The sequence below is a fragment of the Ursus maritimus genome, unplaced genomic scaffold (assembly GCF_017311325.1).
Source record: "Ursus maritimus isolate PB19 unplaced genomic scaffold, ASM1731132v1 scaffold_3, whole genome shotgun sequence".
In the NCBI taxonomy this organism is placed as follows: domain Eukaryota; kingdom Metazoa; phylum Chordata; class Mammalia; order Carnivora; family Ursidae; genus Ursus; species Ursus maritimus.
Window position 1 is genome coordinate 88,658,462 of NW_024425563.1, and position 23,087 is coordinate 88,681,548.

Sequence of the window (23,087 nt, forward strand, 5' to 3'; positions counted from 1 at the left end):
TGAAGCAGTTTAGTTGTAATGGGAAAGGACACTGTGATGTGTCGACCTTGTGCTAGACCTGTCCTGTATGGAACCTTCTTTAGTCCCCAGCAACTCTGTGAGAAAGATGTAATAACTTTCCTGGATCATGTTGTCAGTTAAGAGGCTGAGCAGGAATTCAAACCTAGGTCCATGTCACTTCAAAGGCTTGTATCTGCCATCATTCATTCATTCATTCATTCATTCATTCATTCATTCAAAGTCAGCACACCATTCTGCACATGGGATTTGGCTTACTTCCCCAGAAACTTATCATAGATGGAGAAGCAGGACACTAACTAGGACACCAGTGAGGTCACTAACAAAAGCCAACTGAGGCCCCAGGGGGGTAAATAGAAGATAAAGTGACCTAACTGAAAAAAACATCACAGATTGGGTGCTTGGGCTCCTAGCTCAGAACTTGCTGAGGACACAGACACAGAAGAAAAGCCTGGTAGAGACAATAGCCAGGTCCCTCTGGCAGGTAGGAAGGAGCATGCATGTGTTTGCAGGGGTGTGGAGCTGTGGGAGGGTTTTTGTTCAGTGGCCGGGGAGCATTTCCACACAGTGTATCCCAGCAGGCGCAGTAATACAGCCCAGCATCTGCCTCTTCAACTCGGTGTATCCTGAGACTCGATGGCAAATCCCTCTGCCGCTTCCTGGCTTCATATCTTTCCTCATCAACCTCTTGTTCGTGGACCACATTTTCATTTGAAGAAATATACAGAATTCGTTTTAGAGGCTGGTCTGGCTTCTGTCGGTACCAGTGAATATACACATTATTCCTTAAGCCACCTGTTTTTATTTGGCATTCTAAAAATGCTGTGTTTCCTTGTTTCTTGGTAATGGATGGTATGAGTTGCGTTATTAAAATGTCTGCCTTTGTATCTGAAAGGAAAACAAAAGCAACAGTTAGCAAAATTTTGACATTCCTTAAAATAGTACACATTTGTTTTCTATTAATGACAAGCTTGGGGTCTCAGGTTTACATTTTCTTCCTAAAGAATCCAAGGGCATGGTGGAATTTATCAGCCTAGGTTCAATAACTATACGGGCTTTCTTCTGCCCACAATGGCTGACTTGATAGTCTGTGCTTTCTATCTCCTTTTTTCTCTGAGTGAAATGTCCCATGGGAAAGGCCACTCACAGCTCCACAGGGAGGCCACCAGGATGACCTGTGTCGGGAGCAGCATCGTGCCAGGTCTTGTCAGGAGAGGTGGTTGAATACTGGGCTGATCACAGAGCAAACCTGAGGGCTGATTTAGTGAGAGGAAGTGGTGCTCTGCACACACAGCTAAGACCCATAGACTGCAGAGGAAGGAGCCCACAGTATTTACCCTAAAACATCCTGCAAAATAGGGCTACATGCTCCCTTTGTCAGCAAATGCCTCTCATCACCGTGTAATTGTTACCATCAATTGATAATTAGTGTAAAGAAGCCATTTCTTATTAAAGGACTACAGTTTTCATTGGTTCAAATCAGAGAGTGGGAGAAGGAGACGGGGAGAGTTCTTACACTTTTCTTCTTCCAGGAGTTAACGATTATCTGCTTCTCTCTCCAACCTCCCCCCTCTCTCTCTGTCTCTGTCTCTGTCTCTCTCTAGTCCTTCCATTACAGTTTATGTAATTTCTAGTGGCCTATCTTTATGTTAACTAACCCTTATATATGTTCTACAGAAAATTCTTTCCTTATATCTCTTAAATCTACTGGTGAGCCTTTCAGGGCATTCTTCATTTCTGTAAGATTTCTAAAAGGGCTTTTATTATGTTGAAAGGTAAATGCATATGAAATTTTGTTAGATATTTCCAAATTCCCCCACAAAATGATTGTATTTTGCATCCTTACGATCAGTATATGAGTCCCTGTCCCCCCCCCGCCCCCCCAGTTTCAGCAATGGAATGTATTGGCCACCTTTTAAATTCTTGCTAATTTCATGGGTGAGAAATGATATCTCAATGTACTTTTAATTGATCTTTAACTTATAAGTGAAGTTGAGCATTTTTTTATATGTTAAGGGTTATTTTTATATTTCTCTTCCAAAGTTGGCTTTTCAAGTCTTTTGCCACTTTTCTACAGGATATTTTAAATGTTTTACCTCCAGTTTTTTAATGGATTTTTTATATTGGGGATAGTTGGCCTTTATGCGTTCTACAGATTGCAATTATTTCCTAGTGATTTGTCATTTGTCCTTAGGTTTAATTTATGCTGCTTTTTGTCATGCAAGCTTTTTTTTTTCATTTCAATGTAGTACAATTTATTAATATTTTTTCTTATTGCATCTTGAGTTTTAGTTAGTTACAAACTCATTCCCTAAATTTATGTTGCATAACAGAGGCTGGCAACTTTTTTTTTTTTTTTTTTTTGTAGAGGGTAACAAGATAACAAATATAACAATTATTTTATTTAGGCTTTTTTGCTTGAAGGCCTCTGTTGTAATTAGTCACCTCTGTCGCGTAGCTCAAAAGCAGTCATACACAGGAAATGAATAGGCATGATTGTGTTCCAGAAGTGTTGGGGGCAGGTATCCTATTATAATGTCCCCCCCCAAAAAGTTTATTTTTATTTATTTCTATTATTTCAAAAAAAGGGAAGAAAATACTATGCTATAGGTTTTGTTTTATATTTCGTTATTTCTTATACTGTTTTATTGTTTTCTATTATATTTTGTTGTTGTTTTATAATTTAAAGTCAAATCAGCCAATGTGTTTATGGCTATTCTAGGAGGACAACACTTGAATTCAGACTTAGCAGAGAATAGTCACCTATTTGTTTCAGGAATTATTTTGTGAATAACAGTTTGTCTTCTCTTTGGCTGTAGGAAGCACAGAGTAAATGCACAGAGTAAATGCCATTTCTACTGCTTGTGTTTCAGAGGCAGGACAGTACCTGGTACAAGGACAGGCCCTGAAGCCAGAAACCAGCCCTCTATCCCCACCTGGTAACTCTGTGACCACAAAGTGAATGCCTTTGTCTCCTCACCTGTAAAATGTGAATCAGGACAGCACCAATGTCTCAGGATTGCCACAGGATGAGAAAGATGATACCTAAGGGATTTGGAACAGTGCCTAAGAAAGAGCAGCAGCTCTGATTAAATGGCCCCTTCAGTCCTCCCTAGGCTCACAGCAGAACCCCGGGGCGGGGGGGGGGGGGAGGCCTGACAGGATTTTCCACCTTACTGTTTGATCACTAATGCTCCCCTCCCTGCCCCAGAGAATCTGAGGCCTGTGCAGAAGGAATTGTGCTGCTGGGGCTGTACCCGGATCTTACAGTGTGGAATGATCTATAATGCTCACAGTAGGAGAGGGTGTGAGCTCCTGTCCACATTCTCCCCATGCTCTGTGTACAGAGCAATAAGTGCTGAACTGCTTCAGAAAACCTGATGGAAATGAAGGAGGATGGGATGAAAGATTTGAAAGTTATTTCATCTCTCTAAGTCTCAAATTATTCATATTACAATGGACAAAATGAGTATTACATTGCAAAAATATTGTAATGATTGTATATACATATATAATATCAGTAACATGTTTCCTGGCACTCAGTGCTTGCCTCTTTGGTTATGAGAAATGTTAAACAAAAAGAGTACATGACTTGGTTTCCTTAGGTCCTACTGCGTGAACATAATCCAAGTTTTCAGAGGTTGAGGAAGCAGTCCTGCGAAATAGAAGCCAGCCCTGAGAACAAGCTGAGGAGCTGCTCCTGGTGCTCGTGAGGGAAGGATACAGGTTGACACAAACCTGAGAAGAGGATCTATGTGGGTTGTCTGGGTGTTGCAGGATTTCTTTTCCTTCAGTGTCGACAATTCTTGGTCACGTTGTTTTGACGAATGGAGAGGTAGACCAGATGACAGGAGAGTGGTGGGCAACAAAGCAAAGTTTATTGAGAGATAGTACAAAGCTCCCCAAGAAGGAGGGGACCTGAGAGGGTTGCTGCCCCCTCCCCCAGGAGTTTCTAAGTCTAGGGGTTTTTATGGTCTTGTTGGTGGGCTGTTTTAATCTGATTAATCCTCCATGCGCCTGTCACCCAATCAGGTTTTTGTCCACGCACCCTTCTACCTATCAGGTAGTTGTTCACATGGGAAAGGGTGGAGGGCTCCTTCAAGGGTGGTGTAAAATCCTTTTAAGTGTGGTTTGCTCTCAAGGCGGGGGGCCCTGCATGCCTTTCTTTGGACTATCCTTTGTCATGGGCACTTCTCATCCCAAGTTTCTAACAGGCACAGTAGTAAATACCCACATTTCCTTTTCCTGTGAATTTACTTCAAGGTCAAAATGAGACTGGGAGCATTGTTTTTGGCTACAGAACCTAAGTGAACTTGAGGACATGACACTGTTGCTAAAAATACGTCAGGGTGTGCTTCAACCAGTACAAGTGGCTAGATATCTCACACAGTATTTGGACTTTTTAAAATATTTCTCTGAAAAATTAACAGGTCGGTTTGCTCCAATTTAAACTGCCAAAAACAAACTGTTATCAAAAAGAGAAATTCTGGACACTCGATCTATCAAGATGCACCATTAAATCATTTCTTTGCTCTCAACAAAAGTTGAAAGAATTGAGAAGCAGCTATGAGCTCAGAGGGAGTAGAAGATGAATGCTTCCGGCAATGACAATGACATTTTGCTGAGAAGGCAGGACAACAAGAACTTGATGATCAGACAGCTCAGGTCAGGGGGAGCAGGGTGCGACCTGACTTGGGTGGATCACGTGGTTCCCTAGGGCCCTTCTGTGTTGGCTGCAGACCAGGTCGGACACCCATGGGTGCTCAGAAGATCGAGAGAGACAGACAGGCTTGATCTGTGTGTTGGTTTGGGGATGATGCAGAGATTGCCTTAATTTTCCTTTACACATCCCGTGTCCCTCCCAGTTGTTCCTACGGTACCTATGAAAAGAGGCCTTTTATATTCAGTGTAAAACCTTTCACTTTGTGGATTCAGGACAGAGGGATGTGAAACATCACAGTTACTTTTCAATACTTATATCCATTACTGAGATTTCTATCGATACTGTTTGGGTACCAAATTAAAGTCCAAATTCATAAACAGTAGAATACATTTAAAAACTTAATTTGGACATCACAATATAGATGCAATTTCACAAAATCCAAATTTCAATTTTGTCTCTTTCACTTGTTTCGGACAACACCAGGTAGACTAGTGTGTAGAATGGGTAGTGGCTTGAAGGCTGCCTAAATCTTGTTGCCTGTCTCAAGCATATCTCAATACTTAGAAGACCTTCTAAAAGTAAGTTTGGTATGGAATAGCAACCAGTACGATTACTATTTTGTGAGCATTTGCTATCCTTTAGGCACCGTACTTTATGTGCATTATTTCATTTTCTTCTCTCAGCACCCTTAAGATGCAGATATTATTATAGTCACTGTTGTACAGAGGAGAAAAATGCAACAAACAGACGTTAACTCACTTATCCAGAGTCACACACCTGGTACATGTGGGACCCTGGATAAGTAACGGGAGCTCAATGTAAAAATTCTGTGGAAAAGGGGAATATATAAAGATAACAATAAAAGTCTCCCGTTATTATAGCACTGTAGGGCAAACACCATTTTCACTGTGGTAAATTTATTTATAGTTTTTCCTTTACAGCATATACATATACACGTATACATAAAATCATATGATTATATGCAAATACTAAATTATATACATACATAATTTTAAATTATATATACACACATATATATATATATAACTTAAGCGGTTATTTACATATAAACTTCTTTATACTTTTAGTTTTACTATAAACTTATGAATAAATACTTTTATAACTGAAATTTATAAATAATTAAGTATAAATTTAACATCTTACAGTGTGTATTTTTCACAATAAATTTATGTGAAATCATTTTAAAGATTTTAAAAATCAGAAAAAGTGCAAGGAAATAAAAGTTGTCCATCACAGGCTTTACCACTCTTTTTTTTTTTTTTAAAGATTTTATTTATTTATTTGTCAGAGATAGAGACAGCCAGTGAGAGAGGGAACACAAGCAGGGGGAGTGGGAGAGGAAGAAGCAGGCTCATAGCGGAGGAGCCTGATGTGGGGCTTGATCCCATAACGCCGGGATCACGCCCTGAGCCGAAGGCAGATGCTTAACCGCTGTGCCACCCAGGCGCCCCTACCACTCTTAAAACTTTGAAATTTACTTTGATTTTATAAATCTGTAGATTCACATGTCTGAGAGCTGACCACATAGGCAATACTCTTCTCTTTTATTTTTTCAATATTTTCAAGTTAGTATTTTCTATTTTTTTTTAAAGATTTTATTTATTTATTTGACAGAGAGAGAGACATCCAGCGAGAGAGGGAACACAAGCAGGGGGAGTGGGAGAGGGAGAAGCAGGCTCATAGCGGAGGAGCCTGATGTGGGGCTCGATCCCAGAACGCCAGGATCACACCCTGAGCCGAAGGCAGACGCTTAACTGCTGTGCCACCCAGGCGCCCCTCAAGTTAGTATTTTCAAGCTTATCCCTTGAAATCACGATGTTTGGTAGACATCTAGAGTTTCAAACTTTGAATGCAACATTGATTAGCTTCACCATTTTCCCACCACGGACACTTCCGGGGGGTACTGAGTAGCTGATGCGGCTTCAAGCCGGTGGTGTTTTGCATGAGTCACGGGTGATTCTCCACCTTTAAATCCCGACTTCTCAGACTGTAAAGTGCACAGGAATCCTGTGGGAACCTTGTGAGATGAGATTGTCATTCAGTAGGACTAGTTGAGGTTTGATTTTCTGCATTCGTAACGAGCTCCTAGGCGAAGTGGATGTTGCTGGTCCATAAATCAGACTTTGAGTACCAAGGACTCGGAGTACTCGTCGAAATAATTTCATTTTCAAATATGCCATAATAAGCCATATAAGCAATGTAATGCCTCAGTATACTGAGCATTAGGCCTGCCCCAAGCACTTGTAAGAGGATTGTCAACATGTAGGTCAATATGTAGTATTGACATTACTCTTCTCAACACCTCCCTCAAATTAACATGTTTTCCATTGGAAAATAAGGAAAATGAATCAGAGATACGTTATGCGATCTATCCAGAGTAAGACAGCAAATATGGGGAGGGTGGATATGTAATAAAGGGTCATTGAGGAAACACTGAGAAATAGGGAAACCTAAAATAACAATAAATGTCACTCTCAGTGTATCGTTCCAGAGTCGTGATTGGCAAATGGTTTCCGTAGAGGGCCAAATGGTAACATTTAAGGCTTTGTGGGTCTCTGTCACAATTACTCAACTCTGCCATTGTGCAAAAGCAGCTATAAATAATCTGTAAACATATGGGCAGGGTTGTGTTTCAGTAAAATTTTATTTACAAAATTGGGGGCTGCTAGGTATGGACATAGTTTGCTGACTTCCTGTTCCATCGTAACCCTTATGAGTCATTGTAGTGTTTTAGTTTTTGTTTTTCTTGGGAGATACAGTATGGTAATATTATTCCAAAGAAAATTAAAAATATGTAAGCATATTAAGTATCTCTTACATGTATAGAGTTTATATTATTATATGAACAATCTCATTATTAAATGTATGAATCAATAAAATATTGACTTATATATACATAATAGAAGCTTTTTGATAAAATGTACAAAATCTGTACATGTTCCAAGAAGAATTAAAAACACCTAATCCTTCCAGAAACATCCACTCCTTAAATTTCAAAGAATTACTTGGCATTTGTTCTTTTTATGTATTTGAGAGCTTACTACACATAAACCAGTTCTGTATTTGACATTTGCCTTGCTAATATATGGCGAATATGTTCACGTTTACTTATAATTGATCAAAAACCATGTTTTTCATGGCTCCATAATATTTTGTCACTTCAAAGCCTCATGGTGAAGGTACCCTCTTCCCATCCTGCTCATCGCTGTAGTGTTTCCCAGTTGTTGTGTGTTGAAAAGTCAGGGTGGCTCCATCTCCTGAGATGAGTCCCCATGTGCCCACTTGAATCCAGTTCTGCACTGCTCTCTTGGTTTAATGAAATAATCTGTGTAAAGAATTTAGCTCACACTGTGAAAACCTTAATCCCTCCTTTCATTTACTCCTCCCTGGAAAGGGTTCATGTTCTCTGACTATATTCCATTCAGGGGTCTTCTTACTTTGTTTCTGTAGACACCTAAGGGGACAGGTGAGGCCCTGTTGAGACCCAGGCCCTCCGGTTCCTCCTGCTGGGAACCACCACAGTCAGGAATCATGATGGACAGGGTGTGGGACACAAGATCCTGAGGTTGCCCTGGGAAGGGCTGACACAGCTGTGGGAGGAATTCATTCTGTTTCCATAGCGTCTGTGCACTTGATAGCAATGCCTGATTCTTAGAAGGAGAAACAGAATGAAGGTGTCATGATCTCGGGAACTAGAAGTAAACAGCAGACATGGCAATTATGTGATAAGATATCCATGTTACCAAAGGCAACAAATTTTGTGAAGTAAATGTTTTTCCTCATCCTTTGAAAGTGGACTCTTAAGGGATGGGAGGGGATTTTTCTATTTTCATACATTACTCTCTGTGTTTCCCTATTTCTTGAAAACTCACAACCACCCAGTTACTAATCACAAAACTCAATTCTCAACAATTATCTTATATTTTATTAATTTGTGAGGGACATTGCCTTTCTTTTCTTTAGAGATGTAGGCAGTTTGTATTATCTTTCTTTTTAACCACCTGATCCTTATTCAGGATCTTCAGGTTTCTTTGTAGAACCCTGGAGAACAAAGAGCCATATCCACCATGTTGGAGACACCTGATGTGCTCAGGGGCCTGTTCCATTGGAGCAGTGCTGGTTTTCTCCCAGCATTGAGCCCTGAATGTGGAGTGGGGTGCCCCTTCTACCTCTAGGATACAGGATTTATACCTTGGTCTCTCCTTGCCCCCAAATAGCTGATTGTTTACTTCAGGATTTAATGATCGTTGGGTTCCTTCAGGATGGCCACAGACACTAATAAAGGACATACAATTTTTACATCTGACAGATCATTGTACCTCTGAAGAACTGTAATGGCCACGAATAAAATCAGTAAGTAATAATAACCAGAAATATCCATATAAATTGTATACCCCTTCCTGTCTTCATTCTGAACCCTTCAGATACTAGACTTCCCTGTCTCTACAGTGAAATAACAGAAAAAACTGATTTTTCTCTGAACCATCCATCCTGTATTTTCACAGTTTCCGGACAGCTGAATTTAGTGGGAAATAGTGTCAAATTGCTATAATTTGGACCACAGGTGCTGCTATTACGTGGGGCTCACTGTGTGAGCAGAATCTAAGATGTCTGCCTGCAGAGTTCAGGAAATACCGCAGAGGGAGCGGCTCAGGCTGCCACCCAGCTGCGCAGCCTCCGTGGTCGCCCGCATGGAGCAGGATGTGGGTGGGTCAGACCTGAGGACGGTATTTGTGCAGCTTCTCTTGGCAACGCTGATGCCGTGGGTCCAAATCCAGCAGGCACAGTAGTACACGGCCTCGTCTTCTTTCTGTAGGAAATCTATTCTCAACATTGAAGTGGAAGTGCCAGCATTCTTACTTGCCTCAAGTTTGTTGTTCTTCCCATCTGAAGGAACTTGAACACGGTTTGTTATGACATGTGTTAGATGTTCTATCTCCTGACCTGGTTTCTGCTGGTACCAGTGTATGGTTTCACTGTTCAAGTCCTTAGCCGACACCTTGCATGATATGCGGGCAGTCTTATGTCTCGCTCTGGAAATTGATATTCCAGGTTGCTCCAATTTCACTTGCCCAAGGCCAACAGCAAGCAAAGAAGAGAGATTCCCATGAACAAATGAAATGGAGAAAATTTCTTGAGTCTCTTCTGTAGACTGAAGTGACTGGGGGACAACTCACAAGCCCGGAGGGACAAGAAGATGACAGCTTCCAGCAGTGGCATCCTGTTGGCCTGGCTGGCTCCCCTGTGACAACGTAAGAAGTGAGGTCCCTGATAACAGGACTTGTCAGGCCAGCGGCAGGAGGGCGGGGCTGGGTCTGGTTTCTCAGAAGTGGTGGCTTAGATAGTTCCCTGGGGTTGTTCACGATCTGCCACAGATCTGAGCAGGTCTGGGGCTTCCTGTGCCCCATGAGTGCTGGGCAGATGGGGTGAGAGTGTTTCCAATCTGGAAAGAAATTCCTGGTATGAATGTGTCCATCTGGCGAGAGCACACCCATCAGCCATTCTCCCTGGAATCCCATTCTGCAGAAACATTGCTCAGAAACACGAGGACAGGGGCGCCTGGGTGGCACAGCGGTTAAGCATCTGCCTTCGGCTCAGGGCGTGATCCCGGCGTTATGGGATCGAGCCCCACATCAGGCTCCTTCCTCTGCTATGAGCCTGCTTCTTCCTCTCCCACTCCCCCTGCTTGTGTTCCCTCTCTCGCTGGCTGTCTCTATCTCTGTCAAATAAATAAAATCTTTAAAAAAAAAGAAAAAGAAACACGAGGACAGGCCTTCTGCATTCAGCCCCTATGTGTGTCTGTCTCTGATTTGCTGTTGATCTGGGACTGGGATGAGAAACCTACCTTAACACAGCACAACAGAACAACAGACGGTGAACTATCTCATCGACGTTATTGAATATGCCTCGCGCATAAGCATTTTTAAAGTTAACTGGGATGTCACCAGGCAGATTAGGACTCAGAGAAATCAAATTTCAATTATAATCTGGGCGCCTCCAAGAAGGGACTAGGCTGAAGTTGCTGGGGATACATGGGTCAGAGCCGTCTCTGCAAACCAGCTTCTAACTCACTCTGGGCCTTGCAACTGTCTCGTGAGCGTGATGTCACAGGCAGGGTCATTTTCAAAGAAATGTTGTGCTTCATATGTAATGATCAGCTTTGTAATTAACATACGTCTACTATCCATCGTGGACTTGCGATTTGTCGGCATTGTTTTTAAAACATTTTCTTGTACTATTTTATTTAATCCTCTCCGCAGCCAGATGTGATAGCTATTATGATTAATCTCCATCTCGCAAAAAAGGACAGTGGAAAAGAGAAGTGCCTCATGCAAAATACAAAGCCAGTAATATGAGAACACATATAAGTAAGAGTTGTTCCTTGTAGAAAATATGAGAAAAATGAGATATAAAAATAATAATACCAGGCACCCTCATTTACTGTTAATTTGATTTTTTTTACATATTTAAGAAGTAGAAACAAATTTGCTTGGAATTTTATATGTAAATGTGCATTTTTAAGTGAGATTTGCATATTTGGCTTTGTATTTTCTTTATTTGGTTGACTTATTGTGAGCAATATTGCAATTCTTTAAATTATCTATGAAAATACTATTTTTAAGTGCCAGAGTTAATTAAACACCCTCCTCTACCACTTAACCCATTTAGTTAACTTCGTGTTTTGAAAGTTTATCAGGTCTTTAAGATGTTATTGTCTATGTTTTTAATGACCTTTAAAATAGGTACCCTCCTGTATTACTGACTCCTTTGAATGGCGGCTGAGTTCTTTAATTATTTCATATCTGAGTTTCTATATCTGTAATTGCCACAATAAATATCTTTCAGAAATTTAATCATGTTATCACTCTAAAAATGATGATGAACGTAGTGTATGTTCTGTGCCTGGCAATAATGTGTGTTTTTTATGTTTTCAAGTTATATTTTTATTATTACTAAAAAACAGAAAAAAGACTTTGTTAAATAATATTTTAATTGTGGGGCACCTGGGTGGCTCAGTTGGTTTAGCATCTGACTCTTGATTTCAGCTCAGGTCACGATCTCAGGATTGCGAGATCCATCCACGTGTTGGGCTCCACACTGTGCATGGAGCCTGCTTAAAATTCTCTCTCTCCCTCTCTTTCTGCTCCTCCCCCCCAGCTCACACACAAACTCTGTCTCTCAAAAAAAGAAAAATAATATTTTAATTGTAAAAATTCTTGTAGTTCCTTTCTTGAAAATGTCTAAAATCAGTAAAAGAATAATGAAGGAAGTAACCTATCCACCCTTTCAGGGGAAAAGACTATCTTAAAACTCAGATACACCAGGGGTGCCCGGGGGGCTCAGTCAGTTAAGTGTCCAACTCTTAATTTCAGCTTAGGTCCTGATCTCAGAGTCCTGATCTCAGGGTGCTATTCGTCATGGTTTAGTGTAAGCAGAGGAAGGACTCCAGGTGACATGACCTCTGTGGGAGAATAAAACTACACCAGCTACAAATTTCCCAAACAGCATCCTCATTGCACATTTTGATTCTTACTTTAGTCCAGGTACGAGGTTTTCACCACTCTCCATGTTGTTGATCTATGGTATTTCCTGCTAAAGCAAGTTCACAATATGGAGAAGATAGCCCTTTCTCCTCCACTAGCGAGTAAGGTCCTGGGGCAGACTGTCCACAACGGGAACTCTTCCAGATGTCTGCTTGCTGTGGCCCTTTGGCCATGGCTTCTTGAGTGACCGGTCATTCTGTCCTGACCAGGCTCTGCTGGGGGGGCAGCAGGAGTGGAACCATCTGTATTTATCCACAAATGTCAGAGTATATTCTGGTAAAGTTAATAAACACTAAGGGAATTCAAAGTGACCCAATAGTGCAATTGAAACATTGGACTCTGTGTTTAGAAACATATCTCTAATGTATTTAGAGACTATGTATTTAGAAACATATCTCTAATCAATTCTTTCTTCTATGAAATAAGTTTATTTACAGATTTTTATGATGATCACGTGATTTCCTGGACAGACATAACATCTAGCTCATTATCTGGCAGCCAGGGGAGCTAAATGGATGTCAATTCCATTTTGTTCATTGCCAGCACCGTCAGCCTGAGCTTTCACACTTACTGAAAATCTCCGGGGAATGAAATACTGCTCCTTGCTTCTCTCTGAGATAATCAGACATTTCAACATCCGCAGTCTCTAAATAGGAACTCAAGTCAGTACCAGACATTCGGGTGCATGATTAGTGACATCTGTGGGGGTACAACTGATACCCATCAGACTCCCTTTCCTCTTTCCTCTGATACCAAGGCATTGACTGGAGAGGCTCAGGAAGTTGTGCAGGCTGAGGCTGAGGCCCAGCCAAGGCTGAGGTCTGGGCTTGGGACCAGTGTTGCTCAGCACTGGGAAGGATGTGGTCACAATCATAAGGGGTGTGTGTGTGCTTATTAACTTGGCTGTCATGATACTGTAGGTCTAGGGGCCTTTATATTAGGTCATCATGTCCTCTTCTTCTTCTACACATTTTATATTAAGAAACAAAGAGGAACAGACAGAATTTTATGTGCCTCGTGGTTGTATTTCTTTGTCTGTAACTAATCTCGAACAAGGTTTTTTTCAAGGAATTATCTGATCCCCAAAAACCTGATTTGGTGTTTATCAATACCTGTGTATATGAAGAGTTAAAACTGGATACTCTGCAGTGAAAATGGCATTTCTCCTATTGAAATAAATTTTTTCAATTGCTTCAATTATATCTGTGAATGTGCAACTATAAACAAAAGAATAGCGTTTCCAACAAAAGCCAAAGTTGTCAAGGAATAAAATATTAATTTTTTAAAAAATCCCTCAATCAATCCATGAAGTAGGGGAACAAATTCACAGTCCAAGAGGGAAGAGCAAATGAATATTTGTAGCCATAGCACCCTGTCTGCTCAGGCTGTATGCCCAAAAAGGAGGATGAGGAATAGAGAGGGAACCTGGAACAGGAGGAGGAAGAGGGAGGCTGCCAGAGTGTTAACAGGGGAAATGGGTGGCTCAGGGCCTGGTACCCAGATCTGTCATTTCTGAGATTGCTCTGAAGGTCAGCTTTACCCATAACTATCTGACACCAAATGAGCAATATGCAGTCCATTAAGGTATGCATCCACTAAGATAAAAGTTACCTCTAGGATAATTCTTAGGAAGATTATTATTTCATCAAGATTATTTAGTTGATTTCAGTAGGAATGTTGGCCCAAGGTACCAAGTCTGCTATGACCTGACATCACCTTATAACTTTTTAGATGACAGTCATCACTGGTCTCTCTGCCCATCTAACTCCCAGGACACAGGTCAAACCCTTCGAAGACCGTTTATACAGACCTTGGCTCTGAATCTGTTGTGGCCCCCAGGGTCTGGGAGTTCCCTTGTTTGGTGTGGAAGTAGGAGAGCTGTCTCCCCACCACCTCATTGGAAGAAGAGAGAGGTTGCCATGACACTCCCAACTGTACTCTTTAGAGAAAGTCTCTATGGAATCAATGTCCCCAGTGACTAAGGCTCTCCTTGTTTCTGGGCTGGACGTAGCTCAGGAGCCAAAGATTGGAATTACCAATTTTATCCATCTCCTAAGGTGGCTAGGCCAGGGTTTCTCAACCTCAGCATTATTGACATTTTGGGCTCAATATTTGTTTGACATGGGGTAGGGCTGTCTTGTGCTTAGTAGGACATTTAGCAACATTCCTGGCCTCTACTCATGAGATGCCTATAGCACCCCCAACTTTGGTGATGACCAGAAATGTTTTCAGACACTGCCAATGTCCTCTGGAGGGGGGATTGTCCCCAGCTGAGAATCGCTGGTCTAGGCCCCTTCTTGTAGGAAACAGACACACCTTCTTACTATTGTCTTGACCTTCCTTCAACCAGCCAAGACTGGGACAAAATGAAGCTACCATTAAACATCCAGCACACAGAGTTCTGTTCGCTCATGGACAACATCATTAATATTCTTTAGTATGTTCTCTGTTCTTGGTGATTTCCCTCCCTCATCTGGGTGAGCATAACAGCAAATGACTCTGTCACTTTGTTAGCATACAGCTTCTCCCTTGCTTCACCAGTTGTTATCTGTTACTTCCATAAAACCTGTGCTAAATTTCACCTCTTCTACATCAGCCGTATGTTTAGTCATTGGTAAATTTCCCTACTGTTTCAAGCATGGTGCCTTCCCTTTGGTGAGAGCTCCTTAGATATTGGTTGCCATTAAATAATAATTCATATTGTAGATCTTATTAGAACAAATGAAAGATGTTAAAATAAAACTGTAAATCTTTACTTTAATATAGTCTGTACAATTTCCAAAACATTTATATTCTTTGGCTCATTTTATCTAAACGATGATATTTTGAGGCAGGCAGTGATTTCCAGAAGGATGAGGACGTAACATAAGGCTTCTCAGGTAGTAAATGGTGGAGCTGAAAGTCAAACTTATTTCTTTAATACAAAGTCCACACATTGTAATATAGCACAGAGCCCAAAGGCATTCCCCTCTGCTTTAAAAAAAAATTATTTAAATCAATTTAGTTAACATAGAGTGTATTATTAGTTTCAGGGGTAGAAGTGAGTGATTCATCAGTTGCATATAACACCCAGTGCTCATCACAACTGCCCTCCTTCATGCCCACCACCCAGTTACCCCATCCCCCCACCTACCTGCCCTCCAGCAACCCTCAGATTGTTTTCAATGGTTAAGAACCCCCACTGCTTTTAAATCCAATTCTGCATGTTATCGGCATGATTTATTCGCTATCTTACACTCAGTGTCCTCAGCCATGTAAATGCAATAAGAGTTCACGGTCTGACATCTGCTTGCCCCTCTTCCCATGCCACATCCTCCCTGGCAGCAGTAAAGGAAGCGAGCATAACTTGACCATTTTAGCCAGGGCTGCTGTTTTGTCTTTCAAACATCTGAGCTCCAACAGGCTCCTGGGAGGAACCCTCATCAGAGTGGACTCCTGTCTGTGTCTTATCTACACCCTCTTTAAATGGGGCCCAGGCCACAAATAATAATGACAAGCGCTATAGTTACTGAACTCTTAGTGTGACAGGCATGGATCCTAGGACTTTGCGTGTATTAACTCTGTATGTCTTTCAGCAACTCTTCGAGGTAGGAACACTTATTATACCCTTTTAAATGCTGGAGAGACTGGATCTCAGAATGTTGAGCCGGTTAGCTGTATGCTCTGGGGGGCACGTACATACGCTAGGGAATAGGGTCATCAAAGTTGGAAAGGGACACACTCCATCACAAATGCCTGAACTCAACTGATGCTCTGTATAGAGGTCTCCAAACATTCTTGGTTCACTTTTGAATTTTTACCATGGTGGTTATGTCCGGCATGAACCTCTTGTCTCCAGATTTGGGCACAGAGATCTCCGTTCCACCATACGGCCTAATGCTCATGTTCTCATCATCAAGGTTATTCCATTTCTGAGCTGCAATCAGACTGTTACCAGTGGGGCTGGGAGTGTGTCCAGGGGCATTTCAAATTCAGCAAACCAAGTAGTCCAAACAACTTCTCAATTCAGTCACCATGATTGACCTGGACGTCCTTCACTCTCTTGTCCATCCAACTATGGCGAGTATTTCTGTACTCCCCAGCGGGCCGAGAGTGGGAGAGGGCAGCACCAAAGGTGGTAATCAAGGAGCACATCCTCGTGTTCCATCTTGATGCTTTCCTTTGCTCAATAAACATCTTTTGTTATACCCGTCTTTTCTTGGAAAAAAAATCTTGGAATCCAGAAGTCAGAAAAAAATTGATTGCATAATAAAATTCTCTGCAGAAAATTGTCTGTAGATTGTCACTAAGTTCACACCAGGGGGATCAATTTAAATAACTGTGTGGCTCTGGGGAATGGAACACGTTGCAGATTAAAAAAACAAAAACAAAACTATTCATACAAAGGGTGGTTAAATTCTACATTTCCCCAAAAAATGTCTTCTTCAAAAACTTTTGTTTTGTTTTGCTCATCACTGTGGATCAAAACTCAGATTTTGTCATCAGACAGGTCTAGATTCAGATTCCAATACAGTGTTTACTATCAGGGCAATTAATTTATCAAAGTTTAAATTTCTATCTATAAATACCTATAAAATTGAGATGATGATGATAATAATGGATATCTCAAAATATTGTTATTAAGATTACGTAACAGAAAGTAAATGAAATACTTAATAGAGTGCCTAGTCGACAAGGAATACTCAATTAGCAATAGCTTTCATTATGTTCTTATCAGAACATTACATAATATTTATTCATTTTCAAATGGAACTCAGCTCCTTGGGAGACTGACTGCACATTCACCTCTATGCACAGAAACCACTGAATTCTTTGCTTTGATTTGGCTGAGCAAAGAAAAGGTGTAGAGTCAAAGAAATGTGTTGACCCACGAACTGCAAATGCTAATTCTACCACTTCCAGAATATAACTGCGGATTTTTGGTAATTATTATTTTGTAACTTTGATTTAGAAGTTAAAAAATAAAGGCAACAGAACTACAGTAGTTAGGAATGATCAGCTTGTGATTGCAACAGTTAAGAGTTGACTCACAGATGGCAGGAAAGTAGATTGAGGAAGGTCAGAAAGGATAAATCAGTTATAACAAATGTGAGAGGCTGAATTTTGTTGACGTTACGAAAGTGGCGGGCATTTCTCTAGTCTCAATTATTTAATAAGGGTTGGGATTCTTTTCATTACTATATACTTGTTTATTGTATTAAAGAACATCGTGAACACAGAATTGGATTCATCATAAATTGGCTCATAAAGCACTATAATCGCTGATTACAGTGGATCTCTTTTCTGTTATTTACTTTATTTGAATTACGCGTGGGTGACTTACTTTTCAAGCGAACACATACCAGAGAATCCCTTATTTAAGAGCATTACAAATCACCTACATGCTCTTTTCTTAGTTCATCAACTAGAAAAACATGGAATTTAGTGATAATCTCTCAACACTTGTCTCGTTTCCTGTGTTGTTACTGACGGGACAGGGCACATCCTGTTCTGTTAGAGATGGGACCTTGGCGGCTTTGTGGAAAGTGACATGAATCAATTTAGATACAATCTTCCTCTTACTCCCCTATTCCAAATGGTTTGACTAATCTGGGGACAAGCATAACCACTTCTTTGACCATCTGCTTGGTTTTCTCCTTTTGCTCCTGCAGATGGACTGTCCACCTCTCTTTACCTTGCCCTGGACATTACTAGACCGACCCTCACGGACTGCATCTGTGGTCTTCCTTATCTTCTGGTTGCTGTTGGAAGCAGTCAGTGGGAGCACCAGCAGGAGACTGGGAAGTGGGAGCAGAGTGAGCTCAGGGTTCCCTCCCTGCCAAGTGGCCTTGGGTTGGCTGCAACCTCCCCTGTATCCAACGTCCGGTGTCATCTACCCCAGAGCCAGAGGTTCATGCTCAGGGACCAAGAGATGCAGGTGGGAGTGGCCATTTCCTTTCATACCAGTTAACCCACTGGAGGAATTTGTTTCTTTTCTCCCAGGGCCCTGGATCCACAGGCTTGGAAATCCAATGCCCAAGAAGGAATGCTTTCGTCAGGTGACATGGTGATGGTTCTCTGAACTTCAACCTCGACTGGCCAACATTCAGTAGAAATCAGAGCAAAGGTGCCCATTAGTGGAATCCACACGGGTTAGCCTCCTGGAGCACTGAGCAGGGTGGAGAAACAAGGAATGTCCATCCTGGGCAGGAAACAAGGTTTTGGAGAATTCTCCCTTTATGCCCCTCAGCATCCACGCTTGTCCTTTGACTGGGAGAGAAATCCATGCCCCCAAAGAAGGGGACACAGAGTCCTATTTGAAATTTTTCTTTTCTCAGTCTCCAGGTGAAGATTACATGAAAATGATCTTCTAGCAACATTCCCCGAAATTAGGAGATCGTGTGTTCAGGCAATAAAAGTGCCGAACAACGTTGCTGAAGGAAACTCTGTTTGTGTGCAAACTGCCTGCAATCCTGCTTGAGAGGATCCCGTTCCTGCATCTGCATGTGGACAAAAGGGACTTAAAGACAGCAAGGAAGGTACAGTACAGTGTTAACAAGAAGACTGAGATTTGTGCAGCCCTCTGTAGTACCTGGTATCTGTCCTACACAGAGGAAAAGACACCCTCTTCCCAGAAGCTACTCTGGGCTCTCCCAAGTGTGAACCTTGTCTCTAACTTGGCAGAATGTCAATGAGAATCAGGAGAGAAAATAAGATTTTGTTTTATAAAGATTACAAAGTTGTTTGAGGCGGGGGAGAAGAGTGAACAAGACAGAGCCAGTTACAGGCCTTTCTAACCCTCAAATATCTCATGGTGTGTCTAAGTGCTCAATAATACGCAGAGATTTTTAGTATTAAGAACCACATGAATTCTTTTTTTTCCCCCCAGCTTGTTTGTGCTTTATTGATGCTGGTGCCCGGGCCTCAACTGCATACTTCTGCAGCCGGGACAGCTGTTGCTTCCACAGCTGCGGCTGGTCCTCAGGTTTGCCTCCTGCTTGTTCAGCCAGCGGCCAGGCACCTGTCTCCTTGGGCTGCAGATCCGTATCCTGGGTTTGTACTGCGTACCCTTGTAGGATTTCCTGATGTTCTCTTTCTGCGTCTGGTTGATGCTGGTGAGAACACAGGTGATGGGTTTGTGAACAGCTCTGTTCCCGGAGAGCTTGACAGCGGCCCTCCTGTCACTTTATTGAGGCGTAGCTGGACAGCCCCACCTTCAAGTCTTCCTGCTGTTGAAGCAACTCCTCCTTCTTCTTGCCAGGAGGGTCTGGAGCCTTCATCTTGACCATGGCTATATAATCCACCACCGCCTAGGTACTGAAGCCGAGGGCCATGTGAATTCTTTCTAAAATAAATTTTAAAGTAAAATGTGAAAGCAGTACAAGATTTCTATGTGACAATTTAGGGTATGTGGAGGTGACACAGAAAAAACTACCCTGATCTCAATGTGCAGAGGTGACCTCTCCAAAATTCTGCCCTTTCCTCTGCCCCGGACTGCGTCCCTGAACCCGAACATAGACAGCACCCAGCACGACGGAGTGGGCATGGATTTCCAGGTGTGTCAGGCCGTTTTTTAGAACTGTGATCTTTACAGAGTGACTCCGAGGTAACAGACACCAATTTTTACACAGTACTTATGTATGGTCAGTTGGTAATAGATAACGCAGCCATGAAATCCTGATATTTAAGATGTCCTTAAACTGAATCAGCTTTAATGTGGTAGCATAATGTTGGTCAAATTATTCAAACTCATTGTGTCTCACCTACCTCAGGAATGAAGACGATGAGTTGAGCCCAAATTATCAGGAGATTCTGTGCAAAACCCCCCACCCGTGAGGTACTGGGAGCCCCTGTCTAATAGTAACAATGTCAATCTCACTTCAACAGACATTGAGGGAGTCACCACTCTAGTCAGTGCTGTACATTCTAACAAGATTCAGTGTTTTTATGAATCAGACATTTAAATGACCATTTAATTAGCAAATGTTTGCTTAGGACGGGAGGGCTTGTTGGCCTCTGGCTGGTTTGCCTTTGGTGTGCGTGGCCAAAGCATGTTGGTGAAGCTCCCTTGGCCCCAAGGAGAAAGGCAGGAGCAGTAAATGTCTCTAAGTGGGACTTGCCCCCAGCCCACCATGGGGCTGTTTGCGCCGCGCACAAGGCCACCGTCCTTCTAGTCATATGTAACTCAAAGGCAGTACGGAATTATGTCGACAACTTGGATGTAATAATTTGGGGTGACTTCTCATGAGAGCGTCTTCATACTTAGGTAATTTCTCTCTAACTAAACTGTAATAATCAGGTCTCAGAGTCACTCGTCTGTGGGGTCAGGCGCTGAGAGGGTACAACAAGAGGAAAGGGTTTGGTTGGAATAGGAAGTGGGGAAGACAGATGAACGAAGATCCCCCAAAACAGAGTGAAAATAAAGGTCTGCCCCTCCACACCCACCTCCTTCTGCACAAGCTGGAGTTGTTAGCCTTGACCCAGGCCTTCAGTACAAGGTCAGGGTGTAAGTTGGGCTCTTTCAGAAGAAGACATTCCTAAATTAAAAATCTCCCACCACAAAAACAGAAGCCCAGGGAGATCGATGAGGAGTTAGTGAACCCTAGAGTCCAATATCCCTGAGATTATTTAGACTTTCAGTAATCATGCTTAGCAATGCAACGGAGGTGTATAAGACTTTGAAATTTCAGTTGAAAATGGGTTTAATTCAGTGTAGACCTCCTCAGAGAGCTTTCTCTCCCTCCCCTCATAGAGCAACAGGTATTTTCCTGTCTAGGGGTAGGGGATCAGGAGCACCAGTTTTCTTTCTTTCTTTTTTTGGTCTTTTGAATCAGCTGACTACCTTTATGAGAAGATAGTGAACATAGTGATATCTTATTTGTGTCACTTTGCTTTATACAGAAATCAGTCATATAATTTTAACCGTTAAATGTCCTCATTTTACAGATGAGAGAACTGAAGTCCAGGGAATCTGGTCCCCAAATCCCATATGGAGTAGCATTCGGGGAGAAGTGCAAGGCTGAGGCCCCCGGTCTCATCCAGGGCTGATGCGTCAACCTGCGTGAGGGCCATGTCCCCCCATCAGCGTAAGGGCCAGGCGTGCCAGTGCACGAGGGTGCTGGGAAGTTAGTGAGAATGTTCTCCGTGCTTCTGCTCACTGAGTCTCCACTGCAGAGTAACCCGCAGTGGGTGGGGCAGCATCTTAGACCCTAGACCAGGAGGTGACTTCCAATCTCAGCTTTCAAACATTTTATGGTAAATCTCCAGAAAGTCCTTCACCCTTGACTTCATTTGCACCATATTTACTTGCACATTCTTCAGGGCGTTGTCAGATCTTTAAATTGCCGGTGTATAAGAGTGCTGTTGAATAGAAACGAATGTGGGTCAGCAATCGGAGCCAAAAATAAAAACTTCACAGCTGCTACATTAAAAAAAAGTAAAAAGAAGAAGTAAAATTCATGTTAGGACCATTTTTACTTAATAATCCCAGATATCCGAAGCCATTTCAAGCATGCAATCAATATAGAGATCATGAACGAGATATTTAATCATCTTTTTATAGTCTTCAAAATAATGGTTTGCATGTCACAGCAGCCCATCTCTGCTTGGACTAGTGGACTAGCTACATTTCACGTGCTCAGGAGCCACGTGTGGCTAGTGGCTCGTGGCTCCTGCCGTGAGCAGCACAGATTCTGCTCCAGATGCTTCAGAAACGCCGTGCTGGACGATCTTCAGAGAAGTCCCTCCGGACAGGACAGCTCCCTGGGTCTGCGCCAGCCTGGGCCCCGGGGCTCCTGAGCCTCCAGGGTTCTGCACAGTTGCCCCATGGAGGGGGCGTTAGCAAGAGTCCTGGGTGCTGAGGGCTGACCCCAGGGCAACCCCAGAGACCCAGAGGCTGTAGAAAGTGCCAGGCCTGGTGGGCCCAGAGTCAGAGACCTTTTTGCACTGGGACCAGGGGAGCAGGAGTGGCTGTGTGTTTCCCAGGCAGCGCAGTAGTACACGCCCTCGTCGCTCTTCTCCAGCTTCAGCACCGACAGGGTGCAGCTGGTGCCATCCTTGGCCTCTGTGGCAGTGACTTTGTCCGCTTTCTCGACTGTATCCCACCAGACATCTGACTGGTACATGGCCCGGCGGAGGAGCCTCTGGGGAGCCTTCCCCTCCTGGTGGCGGTACCAGTGGATGTAGTTGACCTTGGTTTTGGCTGTGCAGAGCAGGGAAGCCGAGCCGCTCTCACGTGCCACGACTACAGCTGGCTGCTCCAGTCTGATCTCTGCATGGCCACCTGCAAAGGGGACAGTGGTGAGGTGGTGGCAGGAGCCTGAGGGCACCCGACGCACCCTGCACTGGAGAGGGAGTCAGGACTTACTGGGAAACAGGAGGGCACAGAGGAAGGCAAGTGGACCCAGCATGATTCTCCTTCCCACCAGGGCGAGAAAGCCCAGGGGGACCCCAGGACTGCACCTGCTGGGAGAAGACTGGCTGGCTGGTGGCAGAGGGCAGATTAAGATCTGAGCCTCTGCTTCCCTGAGGCACCTGCGGGTACTGGTGAGAGAGAGGCTGGAGGGAGGGAGGGGCCAGAGGGCTGGGACAGGTCTGACCACAAGGGGGGAGGGAACATCCATGGTCAGGGTTCTGAGAAGCACTGAGGAATGTTAGTGCAGGGAGAGCACCAGCGATAACAGCAGTCCTTGACTGGACATCAGTAGCCTGAGCGCTGCACGAATTGCTTTCTGCCCCTTGTTTGATCACATCCTGAAAATCACCTTGTGGGATGAATATTGCTATCCACTGTTTAGAAATGGGGAAAGCCTGGCTCATATTTTAAGTAACCCTTCCAAGGCAGCATGCCTACAGGGAATTAG

At 42.9% G+C, this 23,087-nt stretch overlaps 2 gene segments (V, D, J or C); both read right to left on the bottom strand.

The window, feature by feature from the left end:
• LOC103674607 overlaps positions 1-22,763 on the bottom strand; it is a 34,850-nt gene extending 12,087 nt beyond the window's left edge. The window contains 2 exon segments of the C gene segment in view: positions 22,196-22,507; positions 22,592-22,763. Of these exon segments, the coding sequence occupies positions 22,196-22,507; positions 22,592-22,634 (355 nt within the window).
• Positions 329-1,793, bottom strand: LOC121105866. The segment is given in 2 exon segments: positions 329-906; positions 1,166-1,793. Coding segments are annotated over 2 exon segments (525 nt in total).
• Positions 22,764-23,087: the final 324 nt, after the last annotated feature.